At 42.1% G+C, this 25,668-nt stretch overlaps 3 protein-coding genes and 3 non-coding genes across 6 annotated transcripts; 2 read left to right on the plus strand and 4 right to left on the minus strand.

The window, feature by feature from the left end:
- The first annotated feature begins 9,086 nt into the window (after positions 1 to 9,086).
- On the plus strand, positions 9,087 to 9,558 carry LOC116522368 (histone H2B 1/2/3/4/6-like). The gene has a single exon (XM_032237252.1). The coding sequence runs from the start codon at positions 9,105 to 9,107 to the stop codon at positions 9,483 to 9,485; it is 381 nt and encodes a 126-aa protein (XP_032093143.1). The 5' UTR covers positions 9,087 to 9,104; the 3' UTR covers positions 9,486 to 9,558.
- A 6,514-nt stretch (positions 9,559 to 16,072) lies between these two features.
- On the minus strand, positions 16,073 to 16,146 carry TRNAN-GUU. The gene has a single exon. It is a non-coding gene; the product is annotated as a tRNA-Asn (tRNA).
- Positions 16,147 to 16,602: 456 nt separating this feature from the next.
- TRNAD-GUC lies at positions 16,603 to 16,674 on the minus strand. Its single transcript has one exon. It is a non-coding gene; the product is annotated as a tRNA-Asp (tRNA).
- A 6,573-nt stretch (positions 16,675 to 23,247) lies between these two features.
- Positions 23,248 to 23,628, minus strand: LOC116522404 (histone H2B 1/2/3/4/6-like). Its single transcript, XM_032237298.1, has one exon. It carries the CDS (start codon positions 23,626 to 23,628, stop codon positions 23,248 to 23,250), a length of 381 nt encoding a protein of 126 aa, XP_032093189.1.
- A 513-nt stretch (positions 23,629 to 24,141) lies between these two features.
- Positions 24,142 to 24,214, plus strand: TRNAF-GAA. Its single transcript has one exon. It is a non-coding gene; the product is annotated as a tRNA-Phe (tRNA).
- Positions 24,215 to 24,606: 392 nt separating this feature from the next.
- On the minus strand, positions 24,607 to 25,104 carry LOC116520391 (histone H4). The gene has a single exon (XM_032234558.1). The coding sequence runs from the start codon at positions 25,062 to 25,064 to the stop codon at positions 24,753 to 24,755; it is 312 nt and encodes a 103-aa protein (XP_032090449.1). The 5' UTR covers positions 25,065 to 25,104; the 3' UTR covers positions 24,607 to 24,752.
- Between the last annotated feature and the right edge of the window lie 564 nt (positions 25,105 to 25,668).

A 25,668-nucleotide genomic window follows, 5' to 3' on the forward strand; every position in this document is an offset into this window, starting at 1 on the left:
TCGTGGACTTCGGAAGGGCGGTGCTGCTTCACCACCGTTGGGACAGAAGGAGTGGGTGAAAAACTGCCGAGGTCAGCAGCGTTCACCTCTTCCTCCTCTTCTTTTTCCTTCCAGTAGGATAACAGGTCAGGCATTGAGGATGGGCAAGGTTTCTCCTCTTTCATCTTGGGCTCCAAGGAACCCACAGGAGCGACCACCACGGCCAAAGCCTCCTCAGATACGCCTCCTTCCATCGCACGAGGAAAAGGGGACCGCTGAAGAGAGGCAGAGAGATCCCTCCCGTTGAACGCTGCAAGTTGGAGTCGTCTCCCCCGGCCACGCCCTGGCATCATGGTTGGAATCCTGCAACGGAAAACCCAGAGAGAAAATATTTATTATGTTTCCGCAGCCTCAAACCAGCTGTTTTTCTTATCGGAAAGAAGGGAGATCATTCTAACTTTTCAGGTAATCTTCGATTCACGATCCCAAGTTCAGCCCAAATTGTACATTGGTAAGCGAGATGGCCGTAAAGGGAATTTTGGCCCCATTGTACAATGTTAATACGAGCAATCCTCGCGTCATGGCCATAACGGAGCCCAACATTTATGTTACTGAGTGAAACATGTCTTAAAGTGTGTTTTGACCCCCTTTTCCACAAATGTTTTTTGCCGCAATTGTTAAGTGAATCGTTGCAGTCGTGAAGTTAGGAACACAGCTGTTAAGTGAATCTGCCTCCCCCCCCCCCATTGACTTTGCTTGTCAGAAGGTAGCAAACAGTGATACATGAGCCCTGGGATGCTACAACTGTCACTATGAGGATGCCATGCAAATAGTCGTAAGTGTGAGACATGGTGGTATGTGACTTTTTTCAGTTCTGTTTTGACTTCGAACGGTCCCTAAACAAATGGTCGTAAGTCGAGGACTACCTGTCAGCAACCCGTGGCTGCAAAGCCACATGCGGCTCTTTCGTCCCTCTGCTGCGACTCCCACTTGGGTGATGCCACCATGTTTCCCAAAGAAAAGAAAACACCAGGAGCCATGACACCTGTGTAGGCATGGCTGGGTGGGTGGGGGGTTTCCCATGTGATTGGGTGGGAGTGGAATGAGTGACGTCGAGTTGGCCATGCCCACCCAGATTTTGTGGTTCCAGGTGTTTTCTTTTTTGTGGAAAATGGGCCCAAATGGCTCTGAGTGTTTAATGTTGCAGACCCCTACCCTATACAATTGGAAAGCTTAGTCTACTGTTGGAGTGAATGCAACGCTTTTCCTGTTGATCTTCCATGGAAGCTACCGTATTTTTTGGAGTATAAGACGCACGGGAGTATAAGACACACCAAGGTTTTGAAGAGGCAATTTTTAAAAAAAGAGTAGGTAGGTAGATAGAGGGATAGAGAGGGAGAGAAAGAGAGAGAAATACAGTAGGTAGGTAGGGAGAGAGTAGTTAGGTAGCTAGATAGGTAGATAGATAAAAGGGGAGAGAGAAAGAGAGAGAGAGAAATACAGTAGGTAGGTAGGGAGAGTGTGTGGGTAGGTAGGTAGGTAGGTAGGTAGAGGGATAGAGAGAGAAATAGAAAGAGAGAGAAATACAGTAGGTAGGGAGGGAGAGAGAGAGAAGGTAGGTAGGTAGGTAGATGTTTCCAGGTGTATTTATCCATGTGCTGGAGAAGGAAATTGCTGTCAATCTGCAGCACCTAAGACTTTGTTTCTGCTGGCACAGCACTTGATCAATGCAATTCTCATCAATCAGTTAAAGAGCTTTCCAAAAGGAAAAAGGTTTTGCACTCTGCAAACCTCCCCAAAATGGCCCATTTTTTAAAAGGCATGAATAGCCTTGGGGGGGGCTTGCAAAGTGCTTCTGGGGGCATGGGGGTGGGGAAACGGCCTGTTTTTTGCTCATTTCTGCCCTCCCCAGCCCCCAGCAGCTCTCTGAAAACCTCCATAAGGATATGCACGGCCATTTTGGTGAAGGGGCGGGGCTTCGGGAGGCAAAAAATGCTGTATTTGATGTATAAGACTCACCCAGATTTTCAGCCTTATACTCTGAAAAATACGGTAAGCCAGATCTGCCACAAAATCACCCCGTGTTTCTTAGTTTCTAATATCTACCACACTTGGTCATGCTGGCTAAATTCCTAAATGCCATTACATGACCGTTTTTCACAGGTGCAACTTTTGTAGTATCCCCATGATCACGTGATCAAAATTTAGACACTTATAAAGTATCATGTTCATATTTATGACCGTCGCTGCGTCCTTTGGGGGGGGGGGGTCATTTAAAAAAAAAAAACCTTTCAAAATTTCTTTTCCAAGATGGACTTTGCACATTTCTTTTTTGAATGGGTTTCATCCCTTGGAAACCTGACACCTTCCTTGCCATCGTTGTTAAGTGAATCACTGCAATTGTTAAGTCAGCGACCCGATTGTTAAGGGAATCTGGCTTCCCCGAGTGACTTTGCTCGTCGGAATGTCGCAAAATTCGATCCCATGACTCTGGGGACACTGCAACCGTCATAAATACGAGTCGGTTGCCAAGCATCTGAATTTGGATCACATGACCACGGGGAAGTGGCAACGCTCTGAAGTCACTTTTTTCAGCACCGTCAGAACTTCGAACAAAAATGGTCATAAGTCGAGGACTACCTGCACGTCCAAACACGCTAAAATATGCTAATCCCATGAAACAAAGAGAAAAGAAACAAAATAATGAAATCTTTATTCTGGTTGAAAGATGCCAGGCATTCAAGTCATTCTGGCCGGCTTCATTTAATAACAATACAATACAATAGCAGAGTTGGAAGGGACCTTGGAGGTCTTCTAGTCCAACCCCCTGCCTAGGCAGGAAACCCTATACTGTTTCAGACAAATGGCTCTTCAACATCTTCTTAAAGACTTCCAGTGTTGGGGCATTCACAACTTCCGGAGGCAAGCTGTTCCACTGATTAATTGTTCTAACTGTCAGGAAATTTCTCCTCAGTTCTATGTTGCTTCTCTCCCTTGATTAGTTTCCACCCATTGCTTCTTGTTCTACCCTCAGGTGCCTTGGAGAATAGCTTGACTCCCTCTTCTTTGTGGCAACCCCTGAGATATTGGAAGACTGCTATCCTGTCTTCCGTAGTCCTTCTTTTCATTAAACTAGACATACCCAGTTCCTGCAACCGTTCATATGTTTCAGCCTCCAGTCCCCTAATCATCTTTTGTTGCTCTTCTCTGCACTTTCTAGAGTCTCCACATCTTTTCTACATCGTGGTGGCCAAAACTGAATGCAGTATTCCAAGTGTGGCCTTACCAAGGCATTATAAAGTGGTATTAACACTTCACGTGATCTTGAGTCTATCCCTCTGTTTATGCAGCCTAGAACTGTGTTGGCTTTTTTGGCAGCTGCTGCACACGGCTGGCTCCTATTTAAATGGTTGTCCACTAGGACTCCAAGATCCCTCGCACAGTTACTACTATTGAGCAAGGTACCACCTATACTGTACCCGTGCATTTCGTTTTTCTTGTCTAAATGTAGAACCTTCCTCTTTTCACCATTGAATTTCATTTTGTTAGATAGTGCCCAATGTTCAAGTTTGTCAAGATCCTTCTGTATCTTAAGCCTGTCTTCCACGGACGTCCATCAAAACTATTCGGCTATGGATGAAACATGTAACAGGGATACCCATTGTCATCAGGGCACTTGGTACCATGTCCAAGAATTTTACAAAATACATCAAGAAATTGCAGCTTCCTGCAACAACACTGGTAGAACTGCAAAAAATCTGCGCTACTCAGAACATCGTACATCTTATGAAGCTACTTGATTGATACCTAGGATGCTGGCAGCAAACCGTATCAACCATCAGTGCCAGTCAATGGTATTTGTGATACCTTTTTAAATGTTCAGTTGGCTGAGTTTCATGTTTAATGAATAAAGTATATAATAATAATATTTAATAAATATAACATAAATATTTATTTAATAAATATTTATTTTATTTATTTATTAAATTTTGTATGCCGCCCACTCTCAAAAGAGACTCAGGGCAGCTTACAATAAAAGAGAGGGGGGATATAAAAAAATAAACAACAGATAAATATTTTAAATATAAATAATAAACATTTTAAGAAGGTACATGGTTGATACCTAGGATGTTGGCAGCAACCTGTATCAACCATCGATGCCAGTCAATGGTATTTGTAATGCATTTTTGAATGTTCAGTTTCAGTTGACTGAATTTCATGTTTATTGAATAAAGTATATTATAATAATATATTACTTGGTTGATACCTAGGATGTTGACAGTTAACAGAATTTCATTATTTTAATGAATAGAAGAGATGATGATGATGATAATAAGTTGACTGAGTTTCATGTTTAATGAATAAAGTTAATAACATTAATAACAATAATAATAATAAACTTGGTTGATACTTAGGAGGTTGGCAGTTGACTGAATTTCATGTTTAATGAATAAAGTTAATAATAATAATAATAATAATAATAATAATAATAATAATATAATACTTGGTTGATACCTAAGATGTTGGCAGTTGACGAATTTCATTATTTTAATGAATAGAAGCGATGATGATGATGATGATGATGATGATGATAATAATAATCACAAATGATCCATTGGAATTTGTGCAAAAATTATAATATTAAAACAGCAACAAACTGGTGGGAACATCAGCCTGAAAAAGTCACCGAAAATCAGATGGTCAAGATCTTGTGGGATTTCCATATACAAACGGACAAAATACTGGTGCATAATACACCAGACATCACACTGGTTGAGAAAAATAAGGTCACAATCATAGACTGGGTCGCCGAGAAGGAACATGAAAAAATTGCAAAATACCAGGACTTAAAAATTGAAATTCAACGACTATGGCACAAACCAGCAGTGGTAATTCCAGTGGTAATTGGCACACTGGGTGCTATTCCAAAAGCACTGGAATTACATTTAAAACAGTTAAAAATTGACAAAATCACCAACAGTCAAATGCAAAAAGCCGCACTGCTTGGATCTGCACGCATATTACGAAAATACGTTACAACGTCCTAGGCCCCTGGGTGGGGCCCGACTAGTAACCAATGCCAAATCCGGCGAAACAACTGGCCGCTGTGATACAATTGTATAATAATAATAATAATATTTATTTAATTAATAAATAAATAATAAAATATTTAAGAAGGTACTTGGTTGATACCTAGGACACTGGCAGCAATCAGTATCAACCATTAGCACCAATCAATGGTTTTTTTGATGCATTTTTGAATGTTCAGTTGATTGAGTTTCATATTTAATGAATAAAGTAAATTATTATTATTAATAATAATAACAACAATAATAATAATACTTGGTTGATACCTAAGATGCTGACAGTTGACTGAATTTCATTATTTAATGCATAGAAGAAATAATAATAACAACAACAAAACAAACAAAATAATGACAATGATAGTAATAATAATAACAACAAAACAACAAACAGAACAATAATGGCAATAATGAAATGAATATAATGATAACAATAACAAAATAACAAAAACAAAACAACAATGATGACAATGATTATAATAATAATGATAATAAAACAACAATCAAAACAATGATAATGACAATAGTGATAATGACGGTAATAATGATATTAATGGTAGTAATGATAACAAAACAAGCAACAAAACAACAATGATAATGATGATAATAATGATAATGATGATAGTGATAATAATAATAACAGATGGAATCAAGCCGCCCCCTCCTCCAATAAGGCGAGGCAGACTCACCCCGCCGCAAAATGGAAATCAGCTCCGTCCCCCAAAAAGAAAAACCCAACCCTTCTCCACTCCTCAACCTCCGCCGCTCCCTGAGCCGGGATGCTCCGAGGAAAACGATTCCCCGGCCGCGAACGCGCGGGACGCCACCTCGCCTGGCGGAAGGAGGGTGGGCGAAGGCCGCCACGCGCGCGCCTCCCGCGGAGGACCAAGCGGGTCGGTCGGGGACGCGCTTAAAGGAACAGGCTCAAAAAAATGAAAATTGGATGGTTGGATGGAGGGAAGGGGAGGGGCACAGGGAACACAGCCCCGGAGGAAAACACGGGAGTTCCTGGATGAAGTTTTGTTTTTTTAAAAAAACAAAATGCCTCACATTTTAAAAGAAGAAAATTATATATTTATATATTTAGCTGGTAGGTAGGTAAGTAGGTAGGTAGGTGAGTGGGAGAGTAAATAGGTAGGTGGTGGTGGGGGATTGGTGGGTAAGTAGGTGGGTGGGTATGTAGGAGGGTAAATAGGTGGGTGCGAATGTAGGTGGGTCAGGAGGTAAGTGGGAAGGTGGGTAGGATGGTAGGGGGGTGGGAAGGTAGGGGGGTGGGTGGGTAGGAGGGTAAATAGGTGGGTGGGAAGATAGGTGGGTGGGTAGGTAAGTGGGAAGGTGGGTAGGATGATAGGGGGTGGGAAGGTAGGGGGTGGGTGAGAAGGTAGGTAGGAGGATAGGTGGATGGGTGAGTAGGTAGGTGGGGTGGGAAGGTCAGGGGGTGGGTGGGTAGGAGGGTAAATAGGTGGGTGGGAAGATAGGTGGGTGGGTAGGTAAGTGGGAAGGTGAGTAGGATGGTAGGGGGGTGGGTGGGTAGGAGGGTAAATAGGTGGGTGGGAAGGTAGGTGGGTGGGTGGGTAGGTAAGTGGGAAGGTGGGTAGGATGGTAGGGGGTGGGTGGGTGGGTGGGTGGGAGGGTAAATAGGTGGGTGAGAAGGTAGGGGGTGGGTGAGAAGGTAGGTAGGTGGATAAGTAGGTAGGTAGGTAGGTAGGAGGATAGGTGGGTGGGTGAGTAGGTAGGTGGGTGAGAAGGTAGGTGGGGTGGGAAGGTAGGTGTGGGTAAGTAGGTGTGGATAGATGGGTGGGAAGGTAGGTGGGTGGGTAGGTAGGTAGATAGGAGGGTAGATGGATGGGTAGGTAGATGGGTGGGAAGGTAGGTGGATGGGTGGGTGGGTGGGTGGGTGGGTGGGTAGGTAGAGGGCTCTTCTTACTTGAGCAGCGGGACTTGGACTAGAGGACCTGCCAGGTCCCTTCCAACTCTTATTATTCATTCCCCGTCCAGCCCTTTCCTGGGATCATTGATCTTTTTTTTGATGTAGCCCCAATCCAATGTCCTTTTCCCCAATACTGTGTATTGGAGGATAATGGATTCCAGGGTGGGAGAAAGGGGGAGGGGAAAGGGCTCTTGCTAACCAAGGGTTCAGGGGCTCCAGACTGTGGGAAATTGGGAATGGGTGGGCTGGAAAGGACATCAGCTGAAAGGTGACGGTGGAAACTGCCAGCAGCAGCAGCAGCAACTTTCATTGTTCACAGCTGATGGGATCTGGAATCCAACCCAGGTGGAACAGCACCCCGATTGGAGAAGGTTGCTATGCAGGAAAAACTGCACATATTTCCCATTAGGTTGAAGAGGAGGGTAAAGGGTAGCGTTCGGACGTCCTGGTTCATTGCAATACAATGGAATGGAATTGGAATGGGAAATAGGGAATAGAACTGAATAATATAGGAATATAATGGAATATCGAATTGAATAGGGAATAGAATGGAATATAGAATAAAATGGTATGGAATAGGGAATAGAATGGAATATAGAATAGAATGGAATATAGAAAGGAATATAGAATAGAATGGAATGGAATACAATAGAAATATACTGCAATATAGAATAGAATATAGAATGGAATGGAATACCATAGGAATAGAATGGAATATAGAATAAAATGGTATGGAATAGGGAATAGAATGGAATATAGAATAAAATGGTATGGAATAGGGAATAGAATGGAATATAGAATAGAATGGAATGGAATGGAATACAATAGAAATATACTGCAATATAGAATATAATATAGAATTGAATGGAATACCATAGGAATAGAATGGAATATAGAAAAGGGAATAGAATAGAATGGAATACAATAGAAATAGAATGCAGTATAGAATATAATATAGAATGGAATGGAATACCATAGGAATAGAATGGAATATAGAAAAGGGAACAGAATAGAATGGAATACCATAGAACTAGAATGCAGTATAGAATATAATATAGAATGGAATAGAATACCATAGGAATAGAATGGAATATAGAATAGGGAATAGAATAAATGGAATACAATAGAAATATACTGCAATATAGAATATAATATAGAATGGAATGGAATACCATAGGAATAGAATGGAATATAGAATAGGGAATAGAATAAATGGAATACAATAGAAATATACTGCAATATAGAATATAATATAGAATGGAATGGAATACCATAGGAATAGAATGGAATATAGAATAGGGAATAGAATGGAATGGAATACAATAGAACTAGAATGCAGTATAGAATATAATATAGAATGGAATGGAATACCATAGGAATAGAATGGAATATAGAATAGGAAATAGAATAGAATGGAATACAATAGAAATAAAATCGAATATAAAATAGAATAATAGAATAACAGAGCTGGAAGGGACCTTGGAAGTCTTCTAATCCAACCCCCTGCTGAGGCAGAAACCCTATACCATTTCAGACATACGATTATCCAACCTCTTCTGAAAAACTGCCAATGTTGGAGCCCCCACAACTTCTGGAGGGGAGTTCACACCACAATGTCAAAGTTGTTCCACTGATTAATTGTTCCAACTGTCCGAGAAGAAATTTCAGGGATTGGATTCTGTTCCTTTCTTCCACGGATTCCCTCGCGGCAGAGGGGATGCAGAAGTTTATTTTATTTCCCCCCCCCCCCCCCCCAAAAAAAAAAGACGAACGGATTGTTCGGTATTCCATTTCTTCTGGAATGGCTTTCAGTGAAAGTTTCAGATCACATGAAGTGAACGAATCATTGGCGCTTCGTGTTTCACGCCTCCCTCCCGTAGCGCCTCCGAGAGGAATTCTCGAACGAGCTTCCGGCTCACGCGCGGACCAATCCCCTCGCCGCGTTTAAATCCTACTCATTTGCATACTTGGCGCGCTGGGGAGCGTGACGAAAAGACCTCTGGGCCAATAAGAACGCTGCAGGCGAACCCGTCGGCGGCCTATAAATAACAGAGCTTCGGCCTTAAGCAAGACACTTTCTGAGAGAAGGAAGACCGAAAAAGTGCTTGAAGATGCCCGAACCGGCCAAGTCTGCTCCCGCGCCCAAGAAGGGCTCCAAGAAAGCCATCACTAAGACGCAGAAGAAAGGGGACAAGAAGCGCAAGAAGAGCCGCAAGGAGAGCTACTCCATCTACGTCTACAAGGTCCTCAAGCAGGTCCACCCCGACACCGGCATCTCCTCCAAGGCCATGAGCATCATGAACTCCTTCGTCAACGACATCTTCGAGCGCATCGCCGCCGAGGCTTCCCGACTGGCTCATTACAACAAGCGCTCCACCATCACCTCCCGCGAGATCCAGACGGCCGTCCGCCTCCTCCTGCCCGGGGAGCTCGCCAAGCACGCCGTCTCCGAAGGCACCAAGGCCGTCACCAAATACACCAGCTCCAAATAAACGAGCTTTGAGATGAAAAAAAGTCTCTTTCAACAGACCCAAAGGCTCTTTTAAGAGCCACCCACTTTCTCAAGGGAAGAGCTGTTCTCTTTGCTTTTTTTGCTTTAGGTGAAAAATAAGTTTACCATCTACATACCTATTTGCCGGTTTATACCTAAATCGTGACTTATTAAAGGGGGAGATGGAAGGGATCTTCGACCTATTTCCTTCACCCTGATTACTTTGTAAAAGGAGGAGCATGTAAGCAACTCTTGATTCAGTGTTTTGGCAGGCAAAAGGAATAGGGGGGGATACAGATAGGTTGACCAATTTAGAGCAAAGTAGGTCTATTTTGTTGGTGTTTTTTTTTTCCTAGAGTGGGATTCTCCACATCGCATCCCAGAAAAATTTCTCCCTCGAATCCAAGCCCCTTTTACGTGTAAAGTAATGCAATGGTTTACTTTGTAATATGTTGTGATTTCAGAAGAACATTAGAAATTCTCAGATATACAGATTTGGGGCTCTCTGTCCTTTTGTTATGGTAGTAATATTGTTAACTGTATCCCTTATCCTTATCATTCCATTATTTGTTCGCCCTGATTAATTTGTAAAAGGAGCATGTTAGCAACTCTTAGTTCTGCCTTTTGGCAGGCAAAAGGAATAAAGTCAGGAGAAAAATACAGATGCAGATCTATTTAGACCAAAGTAGGTCTATTTTGAGGGTGTTTGGCAATACACACTAGCAAACATAAATAAGAACTGCTTAATATTACAAAGCATCTACAACATCAGGACATATTCTTAACCTATCTGTTTCTTGGCTATTCCACCACCAGAAGAAGTTACAGCTAATTTTTTTCTATTAGAATCTAACAGCAAAGAGAGAGGGGAATAAATCATTTCTTCCTTCTCTCTGTAGTAAAATGTACATATTTCCTTCGCCCTGATTAATTTGTAAAAATAGGAGCATTTAAGCAACTCTTGATTCAGTATTTTGGCAGGCAAAATGAATAAAAGGGGGGGGGGGAATACAGATAGATCTATTTAGACCAAAATAGATCTATTTTGTTAGTGGGTTTTTTCCTAGAGTGGGATCATCCACATCACATCCCAGAAAAAACTTCCCCCTCGAATCTAAGTCCTGTTTACTTGTGAAGTAATACAATGGTTTACTTTGCAATGTGATGTGATTTCAGAAGAACAATTAGAAAATCCAATATGCAAATTTGGGGCTCTCTGTCCAACGTTTTGATTTTTTTTTCCTGGTGGAAATTTGCTGTCCTAAAAACTACTGATTTAATACTTTGATATGAGAACCTGATTCCAGGAAATCCTCTTGGTATTAAAGATATATTCAAGTCCCAGTCATAGCTATCTAGGAAGAAACAGGACTGTTCTCTTTGCTTTTTTTAAACGTTATCTTAAAAGTAAGTTTGTGATATACTGGGGGAAGTTATTATCCAGCCCTCTCCCAGAAAAATGAAATATCCTAGGAAATATTGAAAAGGCAGAATATTTCTCTGGATGTGAAAAGAAACATGTTTTAAAAGACAATAGTTGCCTATAGCTTTCTGCCCATCCCCAGCTAATGGGCCATTAAGATGGCCAGGCCAGCCCACTTTACATAATAAAGACTTCTGCTCACTGCAGCTGTAGGGGGAAGGGATATTACTCAACTGACCACAAGACAACTGAGAACTCATCACAGCCTAGAGAGTAGCCCCCTGCATGGCACCATGGGAGTCTGACAACCAATCAGAATACATTTCTTACACAGGAACAGGAAACAGAGAGGTGGGACTGAACAGGTTATAAAAAGCCTAGCAAGCTCCTCCTTCAGCCCTTCTCTTCTTCTCCATCAACATTGAAACATGTGATCACCTTTTCTGTACAGGGCTCAAGCTATGTGGCCCTGTCCAACAATAAACCATCTTTCCAAGCAGCCTCCATGTCTCCAGTGTCTTCTTCCCCACTTGGAGCTGAACCCAGAAGGACATTTCTTTCAACAATACATAGCTGGCTGTATGCCTCTTTATGCTGAAATCATGACTTATTTTAGGGCGGGAGAAAGGGGGATGCCAAAGGGCTCTTCTACCAAGGTTTATGGACTTCCATTTGAAATAAAGACTTCTTGCATTTCCTCCTGGCTGATAAGGTCCATCCACTTTAATTTTTCCTTTGTCTTGGGAAGTCCTCAAAATCCTTGTATCATGCAAACAGTGTTTAATCAGCACAATCTTTACATAAAGTTATCAAGTAGTCTGGTATGTAGAAAAAAAATGCTGGGTTCCCCTTCTGAAAAGGAGAGTGGAGGAAGCTCGTGTTGAGTTGTTTAATGTTGCTTAGGGTCTAGTCCCCCCCCTCCTCCATCAGCATTTCGTTTTTTGCAGACCCTGCAAATCCTTAGATGCTGTTCTTTAGAATAGCTCAGTAATTAAATCCATGTTATTTGTTGGCTTAATTTAGCATTTTTTTCATGAGCAAAAGTAGCTTTTCTTTTCTTTTTTTTTAAACCAAGAGTGCGAAATATTTCCCGGTTCCCGAAAGGTTAGATTTGTGGGAAGTTGTCTCTAGTTTTCTCCTTAACAAATTATAAAAAATGTTCTTTCAAGTCAGAGTTAGCTTTTAGAGACTCTAAAAGAAGTCAGAAAGAACTCCCTTTAAAAGTGAGCTTTTTTAATCTGCCAAGTTGTGTGAGGCTTTTAATTTCAGACTCTAAAACTGGCTTATTTCCATTATCTTTAAGATACAGAAAATCGTAAATACCATTTTTATAAACCTCTTTATCTTTCATCCCCCTTATTTTTAATGGCAGATTAAATATGTGTAATAAATGTCTACTACTTGGAGTTCCTAAACAGACAGGAGCATGCAAGTTCGTATTTTTAAATTCCTAAATGAAATGTTAAATTTAAATTTCTCAATTTTGAAACAAGTTATGGTTTTTATATGTGAAATCGGGGTTTAAATTTTAAATTTAGTTTAGATTGTTTAATCCTGTCACAGACAGTCCTTGATTCAGGACCACAACTGAGCCCAAAAGGTATTTTTTCTAAGTGAGAAATTGGTTTTGAATTTTGCTCCATTTTACCCCTCACCTTGCTACAGTTAAGTGAATCACTACAGTCTTCGTTAGGTACATGGTTGTTAAGCCTCTTTCTTGTGAAGATTGGAAATGAGTTTGTGTTTAAACTAAAGCTAGAGTGACAGTAATTTACAATTTGGAAACATGGATCAATTTTCAGAAGAGGAAACCTTAATTTTGCAAAAGATTTGGGACGTAATTCAAAAGTTATTGGAGGTAACTTGGAGAATTGAAAAGAAGATGGAGTTTATATCAAAAAAATGAGGGAGATGGAGCTCCAAAAACTAAAGAGAAAAATGAACACAAAGATAAGAAAACTAAGAGCCAAGGTGGCGCAGTGGTTAAATGCAGCACTGCAGGCTACTGCTAGATCAGCAGGTCAGCGGTTCAAATCTCACCGGCTCAGGGTTGACTCAGCCTTCCATCCTTCGGAGGTGGGTAAAATGAGGACCCAGATTGTTGGGGGCAATATGCTGACTCTCTGTAAACCGCTTAGAGAGGCCTGAAAGGCCTATGAAGCGGTATATAAGTCTACTGCTATTGCTATTGCTATTGCTATAATGATTTGATTCCTGAAGTGAAAGTACTTGAAAGGGAAAATGTGGGAGAATGGAGAGGGAAACTCGATGGTCCGGATCACTACCTCAATTTTCAAGACACAAAAGAAGAAAAAAGAGAAAAAATGATGGTTTTAAAGAGAAAAATTTTATCAGAAGCAGGATTGATAATCAAAGATACATCAATTAAAGTAGCAAAAGGGCACCGAGATTACCTGAGAGATCCAATAGACAACAAGGTGCGGAGAAATAGATGTCCATATAAACTTTACCAAGGAAATAAGCAGAAAATTAACTCCACAAATGGCAAAAGAAATAAGACTATATGCCTTCTGGAAGGATACAGGTTGATATATGAAAATTGATAATTAAAAAAAATAGCTAAGTTTGATGATTAGTAAGTAGGAATTTAGTAATTTTAAGATTGCTTGCTTAAATAAATAGTTGATAATGGTGATAAGGTATATTTCTATGTTGGCTGAAGGTGAGGAAGCTGGATATAAGTAATAAATGATTGTGTTAAAAATATTAATGATAACAATAATAATGAAATGATAAGAGATATAGTTAATGACATATATATGTACTGGTTTAATATAAGGAACTTGGATATAAATTGTAAATAGTGACTTGGAAAAAAAGGCTTAGAAATGTTGTTAATTAATGATAAGAGATGTAGTTTATATATATATATATATATATATATATATATATATATATATATATATATATACATACATACATACATACACACACACACACACACACACACATACATACAGTATGTACTAGTTTAACATAAAGAATTTGGATATAAATTGCAAACAATGATTTGGGGAAAAAAGGTTTAGAAAATTAATTATTTCTTACTTTGAATATGTTATTAAGGTGTAATGTTATTGGATATATGAAAGTAGATAACAAAAAATGTAACTACGTTTTATAATTAGTAAGAAATTTAGTAACTTATAGATTGTTATATTAAATAAATAATTGATAAGGGCAATAAAGTATCTACATATATATATGTACTACCATAACAAAAGGAACCTGGACACAAATTGTAAACAGTGACTTGGGGGGTGGGGGGAAAGGGCTTAGAAACCTTGTCAACTAACTGTTGTTTAGAATATGTTATAAAGGTTTAAGGTTATTGGATGATTTTGAAATAATTAATAAAATGCCATCAGGTGGTTGTGTTTTTAACTATGGATTATTCTAGGCAAAAGGACACTAAAACAATTTCAGTCAAATGAGAACTATAATATGTTGAAAGTAAGACTCATTAAGAACTTTGACATTTGATATGAATGTAAGTAATGACTGTGGAAGAGATGCACGAAAGCTAATTGTAACCAATTGACACACTTTCTACAAGATGTAATGTAAGATGATTATTTTGTGTATTGTTTGTTTAATTAAAAAAAAACATTTCCAAAAAAAATAATAGCAAAAGACACGGGCTCTCATTACATTGCACAACTCCCTGCAGCTTTTCAGAAACAGTATAAAGCTAATTTTTCAGCTGCCCCAGAAAGACATGCTGGTTCTGCTCATCCATAAACTTTCCTTCCAATCATCTTATTTCCAGAGCCTTTCTCCCAGCTTGGAACTGAACCAGGTGGATTTTTCTTCCAACACCCTTTTTCAATCTGTTTACTACACAATCGCTCATGTTGTCAATCCCCTCCTCTCTCAAGCTTCCCTCAAATAATAGTAACCCAAGATTATTATTTTTTAGTTGGTGGTTAGCTTTGTAGGCTGTATGCACACCACACACATCCAAAGTATGATTAGCTGGGTGTTTACAACAGCTTGAATTGTTCCCCTGAAGGAATAGGATGGAATCTGAGTAATCAGCTGAATAATAAACTATGTTTGCATCCCTGCCTTAATTGTTGGTAGAAAACAATTAAGTTGGCTGACAACTATGAAGTTATTTTATGGTGCAAATCTTGAAACGTTCAGGATGGTAGCCTACAAACTTAAAATTTGGCACATATCTTCCTCTTGGCTTCTAGGTGCTCACGAAGAAAGGATTTTTCGAAATGACCATCAGATCATTAGTATTTCTTATACCGTAATTAACACACTCTGAAGCTAAGGAATTCTACTCTCCCGCCCAGAGGTGAGTTCCTACCAGTTCGCACCTATTCGGTAGAACCGGTTCGTCAAATCTACCGAACCGGTTAGAAGAGGTTCCACCAGTGGACCCAGAAAGCAGGCCACACCTACAGAAGAGGTTCCAAAATTTTTTGAAACCCACCACTGCTCCCGCCCCACCTGAAAAGAACTCTGTTCTGACTGCCAGTTGCCTCACATTCTGTTACCTCAGTTCAAACTGGCAGACGTTCCACGCCTTCACTCAGAAGCGGTCTGTGGCTCCTTACAGTATTAAACGTCGGTACCCCACCAACATGTCTATGCCTTCCACCTATGGAACTGCTTCTGGACTCAAGGCGGTGGGAACAATATTCCCTTATGGGTTTCAATCACTGGCCACCATTGTACCAACAGATTGAACCGGAGTGAACCGGATTTCTTCTGCATTTCCCAATCACATAGCTTCATCATGAAGCACGGGTATCCAGCTAGTTCCTACTAAGGCCCTTGCAGTTTCTCAAAGCTGACCACACACACACATACACACACCCCAAGACCACATATTGTGTGTGTGTATACATACATACATAATTACATACATTTATCCCAGTATGAGCCTTTGTAAACGAAAGGCATTCAGTGCAGGAAGAGAAAACATACATTACATTAATTATAATAAATGTATATATAAAAACTACAGGCATACACTGCAGTATATACATCTAACTCTAGTTCACAAATGCTGATGCTGGAATAATCGCTTTAAAACCAGAGATGGCAAAATGAAATCCAGTGGACTTATCATAATAAGCAGTTCTATTTCTGATCTTTCTCATTTTTCCTAAAAATAAAAAAACTCAAAGCGTCCCTGGGTGGGCTCGAACCACCAACCTTTCGGTTAACAGCCGAACGCGCTAACCGATTGCGCCACAGAGACCTCCACGAAGAAACAGCCGATCGTTTAGCGTGAACTTTTACCCAAGATTTGAAAGAGGATTAAGAATGTGACAATGTTCTGACCTTCAAAGCAAACGAATCCAATGCCGATGAATCCAAATAAAGGCACAGCCTAATTTTTCTTTTCTGGCAGTAATTTAATAACAAACTGTCTCTGAAAAGAGAAATAGTGATTTATTTTAATTTTATAGTATAGAGCAGGATTTCTTATTAGCCACTTTAAGACGTCTGGATTTCCAACTCCCAGAATTCCCCAAGCCAGACCCCGTTGCTATAAAACCGCTTTGATAGAGGATCGTGCAGCTTTCCTCCCCTCTCCGAGATCACATCTTCCCAAAACCTTTCCTGCAAGGTTAAATCCTCGGAGAAAGGCGCTTTTGGCTGCATTGAATTTTGCAAAAGGTAATTGGAGAGAAAGAGGGGGAAAAAATCACCTCTCCCCGTCGGGGAATCGAACCCCGGTCTCCCGCGTGACAGGCGGGGATACTTACCACTATACTAACGAGGAATGGGCTGAAAAATCCCTCTAAATGACTCCCTTTGACTTCCTGAATTCTTTCACTCACTCCAAAAAGAGAACTGATATTTTTCCTTCCGATATCAAATATTAAACATGGATTTAAAATATATTTTTAGCAAGCATCTCATTGTCCGCATACTTTTTCCTTTAGAAACAGGTAGGTACAATAACACTTAAGTGTTGCCCTTTGGGGGAAATATAAGTCACCTATTTAAAGTCTTAATTCTAACTTGGGGAAAATGAGGCTAATTTTTCCTTTTTTACTGCCCTTTAAGAAAAAAACAAGAAACAAGAAGAAATATAAGGGGGGGAAAACCAAGGTCTCCAGGGGTGGAGGGGTGAACTGTAATATTAGTTTTGCCCCCTTTTCTTTCTTTCTTTCTTTCTTTCTTTCTTTCTTTCTTTCTTTCTTTCTTTCTTTCTTTCTTTTTATTTTGATTTATATGTCTATGTTTGTTTGCATTAAAAATATTAAACTAACAATAAATAAAAAGCAAGGCAAGCAAAGGTTCTTTTTCAGGAGGCAACTGAAAATCAGACTTTCTTGTTTTTTTTCTTTTGAAGACATTTCGCTTCTCATCCAAGAAGCTTCTTCAGTTCTGACAGGATGGTGGGGAAGACTGATTTATATTCCTTGCAGACAGCTGGTCATTTGCATCCTTTTAGAGCAGTGAGGGCTAAACGTTTGGTCGCTGCCTGCTGACAGCGCTCCCATAATGCAATCCGCCTGTGACACCCCCCACCACTCCCCGCGCATGCGCGCATGACCCCAACATGTGTGTGGCACAGACGCAAAAAATACCTGGCCGGCGCAAGGTGCACACACATGCACAGTGGAGCTGAGCTGGGGCGATGGCTTGCGTGCCCGCAGAGAGATTTCTTCATGCCACCTGTGTGCCACCTGTCAAAGGTTCACCATCACAGTTTTAGAGGGTCCTTGAGGCCACTTGGAGGTTTATCTGTGTCCTCAGGGTCATCTGAATAGTGCCGATGGTTCCTGTAGTCAATTTTTCCTCTGGAAATCCATTCCTACTCCCATTCCATTCCAAGGGTTGTAGAAAGTTAGCATCTACCCAGTGGGAGGTTTCAAATTTTTTTAGAACCTCTTCTGTAGGTGTGGCCTGCTTTGTGGGAGTGGTTTGCCAGCCATGTGACCAGGTGAGGGGGTGGCTTGGCAGCCATGTGACTGGGTGGGCATGGCCAACTTGTAAAATGTGGTGAAACTCACTTAACAATGCTCTTGCTTAGCAACCAAAATGTTGGCTCAAAAACTCTGGCATTTGAAGCACGCAAGTCTTAAAGCTGTCAAGTTACAAGACCCTTGCACTCCTAACCCTTTAGAAAAAAAATCCCCAGGGGTGTTCGAAGTTGACAGCTTTAAGACTTGTGGACTTCAACTCCCAGAATTCCTTCTCTCGCTCTTCATCTTGATGATGTGTGGATGGGCGGGGGGGGGGGAGGGAGCTGGAACCGGTTCTAAACAGCACTGTAGAGGGGAAGGTGCCAACTTCCTACAGAAGAGTGAAATATTTTAGGAAATATTAAAAAGGCAGAATATTTTATTTCCCTGGATGAAAAAGGAGAAATGAACCTAGAACTACAGTTCCTTGCTCCCAACCAGATACTAAACTGAGGCCAGCTTTTAATAATGCAGATTGGGTAATCCCTTCAAGACAGGATATTTTGAACTCAAGGCAGAATTAGGTAGAATGGTAGGATCACTCAGGATCCAAACCAGGAAAGCCATTAGGCACAATAGGGATGACCCAACACGCTCTCAGGATACATTACATCATCTCAGAGAGTCCAGGCTTCAATCAAACTTAATTCATACAACCTCAAAAGTTAGCTATGACCCCTGCATAAACCCATGGCAGTCTAACGGACAACCAGACCCTTGCATCCCTAACCCTTTTGAAAAAAAATCCCAGGGGTGTTCAAACTTGACAGCTTTAAGACTTGTGGACTTCAACTCCCAGAATTCCTCTTCTCGCTCTTCATCTTGATGATGTGTGGACGGGTGGTGGGAGGGAGCTGGAACCAGTTCTAAACAGCACTGTAGATTTGTGGAACCTCTTCTATAGAAGAGGTTAGAACTGGCAGGAACCCATCCCTGATATGCGCACCGGAAACTGGAAGCTCAGTTTCCCAGCATGCACATGCGTGCCAGGGAGCTGTTCTCCCAGTTTGCAGTGCTCCCACGCGTGTATGAAGAAAAGTTGGCCAGCGCAAAGAGCAACTGTCGTGCCCGGAGGGATGGCTCTGCATGCCACTTTCTTGCTTGAGCAGGGGGCTAGACTAGAAGACCTCCCTAGAAGGGTCCCTTTCCAGCTTTCTTCTGACTGAAGATCTTTCACTTCTCATCCAAGAAGCTTCTTCAGGTCTAATGGAGTGATGGGGAATATTGCCTGCTTTGAAGGTTCAGAGCCTGGACAGAAAGGACTACTGGTTTGAAAGATGAGTCAAAGAGGTCCTCCTTTAACAGAAGGGGAAGGACATGACACCACCTACTTACAACACAGCCCTTTCAGCTCTCCCAAAATGGTCCCACACCCCTTTGCAACCTGATTCAGATGACTCTGTGGCCACAGATTAACACCACCACCCCCAGTGCTTTTAACAACTCTCAAGACTATTAAGGAGAGGCTGGCTGAGAACAGAATAAATCCTTCCATTCCCCACCACTTTCTTAACCTTCTTGGAAGAGAAGTCCAAGATTTGTTCAAGAAAAACCTAAGAAAGTCCAGTTATCATTTTGTTGGAAGAAATGTCCTTCTGGGTTCGGCTCCAAGTGGGGAAAAAGACACTGGAGACATGGAGGCTGCTTGGAAAGATGGTTTTAATGGTGGACAGGACCACATGGCTTGAGTGAGTCCTGAACAGAAAAGGTGATCACATGCTTCAATGTTGGTGGAGAAGAGAAGGGAAGGGAAGGGAGGAAGAGAAGCTGAGTCCCTGGTTTTATGCCCACTCTGGCCTTTGATCTTGTATTCTGATTGGTTGTCAGACTCCCATGGGCCCATGCTGGGACAACTGTCTAGGCTGGGTTTTGAATCCAGGTTTGGTTGATTCTCAGATGACATGTGGCGAGTTGGGTAAAGGGCCAATATTATCATGCCTTAATCCCATCACTTTGGAGCTGAAGGGGAGAACTCTTTATTATGTAATAGCTGGACTAGCTCAGGCTTTAATGGCACATTGACCAATGGGGATGGGCAGGAAGCTGGCAGCTATTCTGTCTTTTAAAATATGTTTCTGCCTTTTCACATCCAGAGAAATATTCTGCCTTTTCAATATTTCCTAGGATATTTCATTTTTTTCTGGGAGAGGGCTGGGTGATAACTTCTTACAATTTAAAGAAAAGCACCTTTGGGACAGCCCTAGCCAGGATGTTATTCTCAGACACCCAACCAAAGTAATGGTTGTCCCAAATATGCTTTTTCAGGAGGCAACTGGACTTTCTCATTTTTTTCTTCTGAAGATACTTCGCTTCTCATCCAAGAAACTTCTTCAGCTCTGACAAGATAATGGGAAATGGAATGACTTTTAGCCATTACCCTTTGAATGGAAGTTGTTGTGAAGTCATGTCCAACTCATTGTAACCCCAAGGACAATGGTCCTCCATTTCATTTCATTTTCCCTTTATTTGTATGCCGCCCTTTTCCCTGGGGGGACTCAGGGCGGCTCACAGTTCAAAAAAGCGGGGGGGGGGAGGGGGAAGAACAAACAGTTTCCAACATACAGACAATACAACATATTAAAAAAACACAACAGCCACACAATTCGAGTGGGGTTAGAGTCTTAACCCCAGGCCAGCCAGGACAGCCAGATCTTTAAGGCGGCGCGGAAGGACTGGAGGGTGGTGAGGGTCCGAATCTCCACGGGGAGTTCGTTCCAGAGGGTCAGAGCAGCCACCGAGAAGGCTCTCCTCCGGGTAGTTGCCAGTCTACACTGGCTAGATGATGGAATTCGGAGGAGGCCTAATCTATGGGATCGTATCGGTCTAGTGGAGGTAATTGGCAGTAGGCGGTCTCTCAAGTACCCAGGTCCAGTACCATGAAGGGCTTTGTAGGTGATAAGTAGCACCTTGAATCGCACCCGGAGATCAACAGGCAGCCAGTGCAGCTCGCGGAGGATAGGTGTTACGTGGGTGAACCGAGGTGCACCCACGATCGCTCCAGGCTTTCCTGTTCTCTACTATGGAAAGTTATCACCCAGCCCTCTCCCAGAGAAATGAAATATCCTAGGAAATGTTGAAAAGGCAGAATATTATATTTCCCTGGATGTGAAAGGGAGAAACCTTTTAAAGAGAAACTTCCTGCAGCTTCCTGCCCATCCCCTTTTGTCAATGAGCCATTAAAGCCTGAGCTAGTCCACTTTACATAATAAAGGGTTCTCCCCTTCAGATCCAGAGTGATGAGATTAAGGCATGATAATATTGGCCCTTTACCCAACTCACCACATGGCATCTGAGAACTCAACCAAACCTGGATTCAAAAGACAGCCTAGAGAGTTGCCCCTGCATGGGCCCATGGGAGTCTGACAACCAATCAGAATACAAGATCAAGATCAAGATCAAAGGCCAGAGAGGGCGTAAAACCGGGGACTCAGCATCCCAGTCCTTCCTTCTTTTTTCTCCACCAACATTGAAGCATGTGATCACCTTTTCTGTTCAGGACTCAAGCCATGTGGTCCTGTCCACCAATAAACCATCTTTCCAAGCAGCCTCCATGTCTCCAGTGTCTTTTTACCCAGTTGGAGCCGAACCCAGAAGGACATTTCTTTCATCACTACCATTCTCTGGAGTCCATTTAAGCTCATGTTGACTGCTTCGGTGACTCCATCCAGCCACCTCATTCTCTGCCGTCCCCTTCTTGTTTTGCCCTCAATCATTCCCAGCATGAGGCTCTTCTCTGATGAGCCCTTCCTTCTCATTAGGTGGCCAAAGTATTTGAGTTTCCTCTTCAGGATCCGGCCCTCTAAAGAGCAGTCAGGGTTAATCTCCTCTAGGACTGACCCTCCAAGTTCCGTCGACCAGCCAATGCCATCTGGCTACTACCCGGGGGAGGGCCTTCTCTGTGGCAGCGCCGGCCCTTTGGAATGAACTCCCCGCAGAGATTTGGACCCTCACCTCTCTCCAGGCCTTCCGAAAAGCCGTTAAAACCTGGCTGTGTCAGCAGGCCTGGGGTTGATGAGTTCCCTTCCCCTCTCGATTTGTGTGTCTGTTGGTTATTTTTAAATGCTTGTATTTGTAGTTTTTGTCTTTCCCTTTCCCCCCTTGAGTTTGTGCGCCGCCCTGAGTCCCGCTGGGAATAGGGCGGCATATAAATAAAACAAAACCTAAACCTGATTGTCTTGCAGTCCAAGGGACTCACAGGGAACATAAGAATGGATTTCCAAAGGAAAAATCGCAGATTACAGGAACCAGGAGCACTACCTTGAGAGGTCCCTTTAAACTTCCCTATAAGTTAAACCTTGTTAAAGAATCAATTGGCAAAATGTTTCTGGCTCCCCCGTGAGCAAATGTTTCAAGCGTTGCACTTAAGAACACAAAAGTAAAGCCTAATGCCTGCTCTTGCATTCCCCTTAGATTCAAAGTACGGTATCTACCTTTCAAAGACAGACTGTTCCTTGCCTATCCTGGTTAATTATGCCTGCTTTTTTTTTGGCCAACGAGACTATTGGGGAACAGCCAAGTTGAAGAATTTGCTACAGCCTAATTTACATTTTTACAGCATTTTTTAAACTTTACAGCAGCTGCCAAATAAAGCCAATACAGTTTTAGGCTGCATAAACAGAGGGATAGAATCAAGATCACGTGAAGTGTTAATACCACTTAATAATTACCTTGGTAAACCCACACTTGGAATACGGCATTCAGTTTTGGTCACCACGATGTAGAAAAGATACGGAGACTCCAGAAAGAGTACCGAGAAGCACATCAAAGAGGATTAGAGGACTGGAGACTAAAACATATGAAGAACGGTTGCAGGAACTGGGTATGTTTAGTTTAATAGAAAGAAGGACTAGGGGAGACATGATAGCAGTGTTCCAATATCTCAGGGTTGCCACAAAGAAGAGGGAGTCAAACTATTCTCCAAAGCACCTTAAGGCAGTATACGAAGCAATGGGTGGAAATTAATCAAGGAGAGAAGCAACTAAGGAAAATTTACCTGGCAGTGAGAACAATGAATCAGTGGAACAACTTACCTGGGGAAACTGAACCCTGAAAGTTTTAAGAAGAGATTAGATAACCCTGTCTGAAGTGGTGTAGGTTTCCTGCCTAAGCACGGGGTTGGACTAGAAGACCTCCAAGGTCCCTTCCAACTGTTATTCTGTTCTATATATAAGGCAGCCAAAAGTGTTATCCTACAGATTTAAAGAGTTCCCTAGGAATGCTTTGCTTGCTATACAGGGCAATAAAATCTTAACAATTTTGCAAACCGGCATTTTAAAACTTTTTTCAAGCGAAGTGGCTCTTTTTTTTGAGAAAGTGGGTGGCTCTTAAAAGAGCCTTTGGTGCAATAAAAGGGAATTCGGGGATGGCCGCGGGGAGAGAAGCTACTTGGAGCTGGTGTACTTGGTGACGGCTTTGGTCCCCTCGGAGACGGCGTGCTTGGCGAGCTCTCCGGGCAGGAGGAGGCGGACGGCCGTCTGGACCTCGCGGGAGGTGATGGTGGAGCGCTTGTTGTAGTGAGCCAGTCGGGAAGCCTCGGCGGCAATGCGCTCGAAGATGTCGTTGACGAAGGAGTTCATGATGCTCATGGCCTTGGAGGAGATGCCGGTGTCGGGGTGGACCTGCTTGAGGACCTTGTAGACGTAGATGGAGTAGCTCTCCTTGCGGCTCTTCTTGCGCTTCTTGTCCCCTTTCTTCTGCGTCTTAGTGATGGCCTTTTTGGAGCCTTTTTTGGGCACTGGGGCAGATTTAGCCGGCTCTGGCATCCTGGTCAGCGAAACACCTCCGCGTAAGAACGATGAGATAAATGAAAGGCAAGGAGACACCTTTCCTTTATTTATAGGGCGCGTATGCAAATGAGCGGTTTCAAAATCCTCAGCCGCGATTGGCGGGAAAGCGCCCTCTCTTTACGCTATTGGAAGAGAAGCCACCAAGTTTCAATTTTTATCGAGCCTCGGCGTTCCCATTGGTGCTTTTCAGATGGAACGTCTCATTGGCCCAATTTGAGAAGTGCGGCTGCTTATTGGCTAAATAGGCCAAGTACAAATCTCGTAGTAGTAAATACCTTTTTTACCTGTTGGTTGTTGTTTTTTTCCTTTGCAGAAAGTGGAAAGATTTTAAACGTTCCCCCCCATTTTCTTCCCGTGTGCATCCTTGGACAATCGGTTATATACAAATTATTTCAGATAATTATCTTCCAATTAAATCGACCTGAGAAATGGTTCTAAGACAAAAAAAAAGTTTTAAGATGTCAAATGACAAGAAACGGTTTCCAAGAAGCCGAAATAGCTCAGTTGGGAGAGCGTTAGACTGAAGATCTAAAGGTCCCTGGTTCGATCCCGGGTTTCGGCAGGGGTATTTCCTTTCGCCTTTTGATATTTTGTTTTTCAATCTGTTCATCCTACATCTTTAAACCTAGTTACATTAAACTACCTTCGATGCCACGTTGGTGATCGTGCAGACACCATTCGCTTGACTTTTGCAAAACACAGCGTCTCATAGGAAAGCAATCCCTATTGCCGGATTTAGTATCATTTAACCACTCTAGTTTTTTTTAAAAAACGCTTAAATTAGCACAGAAATGTGACAAAATAAATTTGAGCACCCAAGCGTTTTTCCCTAGCACGGGCCAATTAAGATTCAGACCCCGAGAAACGACGGCAAGTATAGAAATCAGAGTAAAGCAGCCGTAATGTAGTTAATATAGAAAGCTTGACTATCCTCAATTTGTTTTTTTTATTTTTTTAGTATCTTTATAATTCACCTCTAACACCCAAGAAATTTCCTTTTGAAATTTAAATCGTAACCAACAGCTTTTTTAAGGAAAATGTGATTGGCCCTTAAAAGGGCCTTTTTTGTTGTTAAGTTTAGAAGTAAATGTTCGAGGGTTTTAACCGCCGAAGCCGTAGAGGGTGCGGCCCTGGCGCTTCAAAGCGTACACCACATCCATGGCGGTGACCGTCTTCCTCTTGGCGTGCTCGGTATAGGTGACAGCGTCGCGAATCACGTTCTCCAGGAAGACCTTCAGGACGCCGCGAGTCTCCTCGTAGATCAGGCCTGAAATACGCTTCACGCCTCCGCGGCGAGCCAGACGGCGGATGGCCGGCTTGGTAATGCCCTGGATGTTGTCGCGAAGGACTTTGCGGTGCCTCTTAGCGCCTCCTTTCCCCAAGCCTTTGCCTCCTTTTCCGCGACCAGACATCTCGGCGAGAGAGAGAGAGAAAATGCACTACACACCTCTACCAAGCTCAGGGAAAAAGTGTTAGGCAGTTGAACGGGCGGACGGTTTATATAGCGAGGGTTCCGACCAGAGGGAAAACTTGGAAGCTAAGGTAGTGCCATTGTTATTTTGCATAATAAAGGCTATCCAATCCATGCGGCGCTGCGCATTTCAAACTAACCAATCAGAGTATTAAACTTCAAGCCGAGAAAGGCTCATTGGCGCCATTGTTAGCTTCCTGGGAGCGTTTCTGATATAGCTTAGGATCTTTAGCACCTATATAAATATAAATGTTAAAGTTTAATTCGATAGAACGTTTCTATTTGCATTTTTATTCTTTGTGGACCGGTTCTCAGTGAAATTGTTCTGTTAAAATGTTTACCCCCCCCCCCCCGTGTTTGAATTAGCAAACCCCAAAGTGTTGGATGTAAAATTTAGCAGAAATTAATGGACTTCAAGGTGAGATGGAACTAATCTCATTGATTTCCGGTTTGCAGCCCTTTATTATACAGTACATACTCCCCCCCCCCATTATACTCGTAAACGGAAAGTCTAAAATGGCTTATCAAACATTGACTTTGGGGGA

Source organism: Thamnophis elegans, chromosome Z (genome assembly GCF_009769535.1).
Source record: "Thamnophis elegans isolate rThaEle1 chromosome Z, rThaEle1.pri, whole genome shotgun sequence".
Taxonomy (NCBI): domain Eukaryota; kingdom Metazoa; phylum Chordata; class Lepidosauria; order Squamata; family Colubridae; genus Thamnophis; species Thamnophis elegans.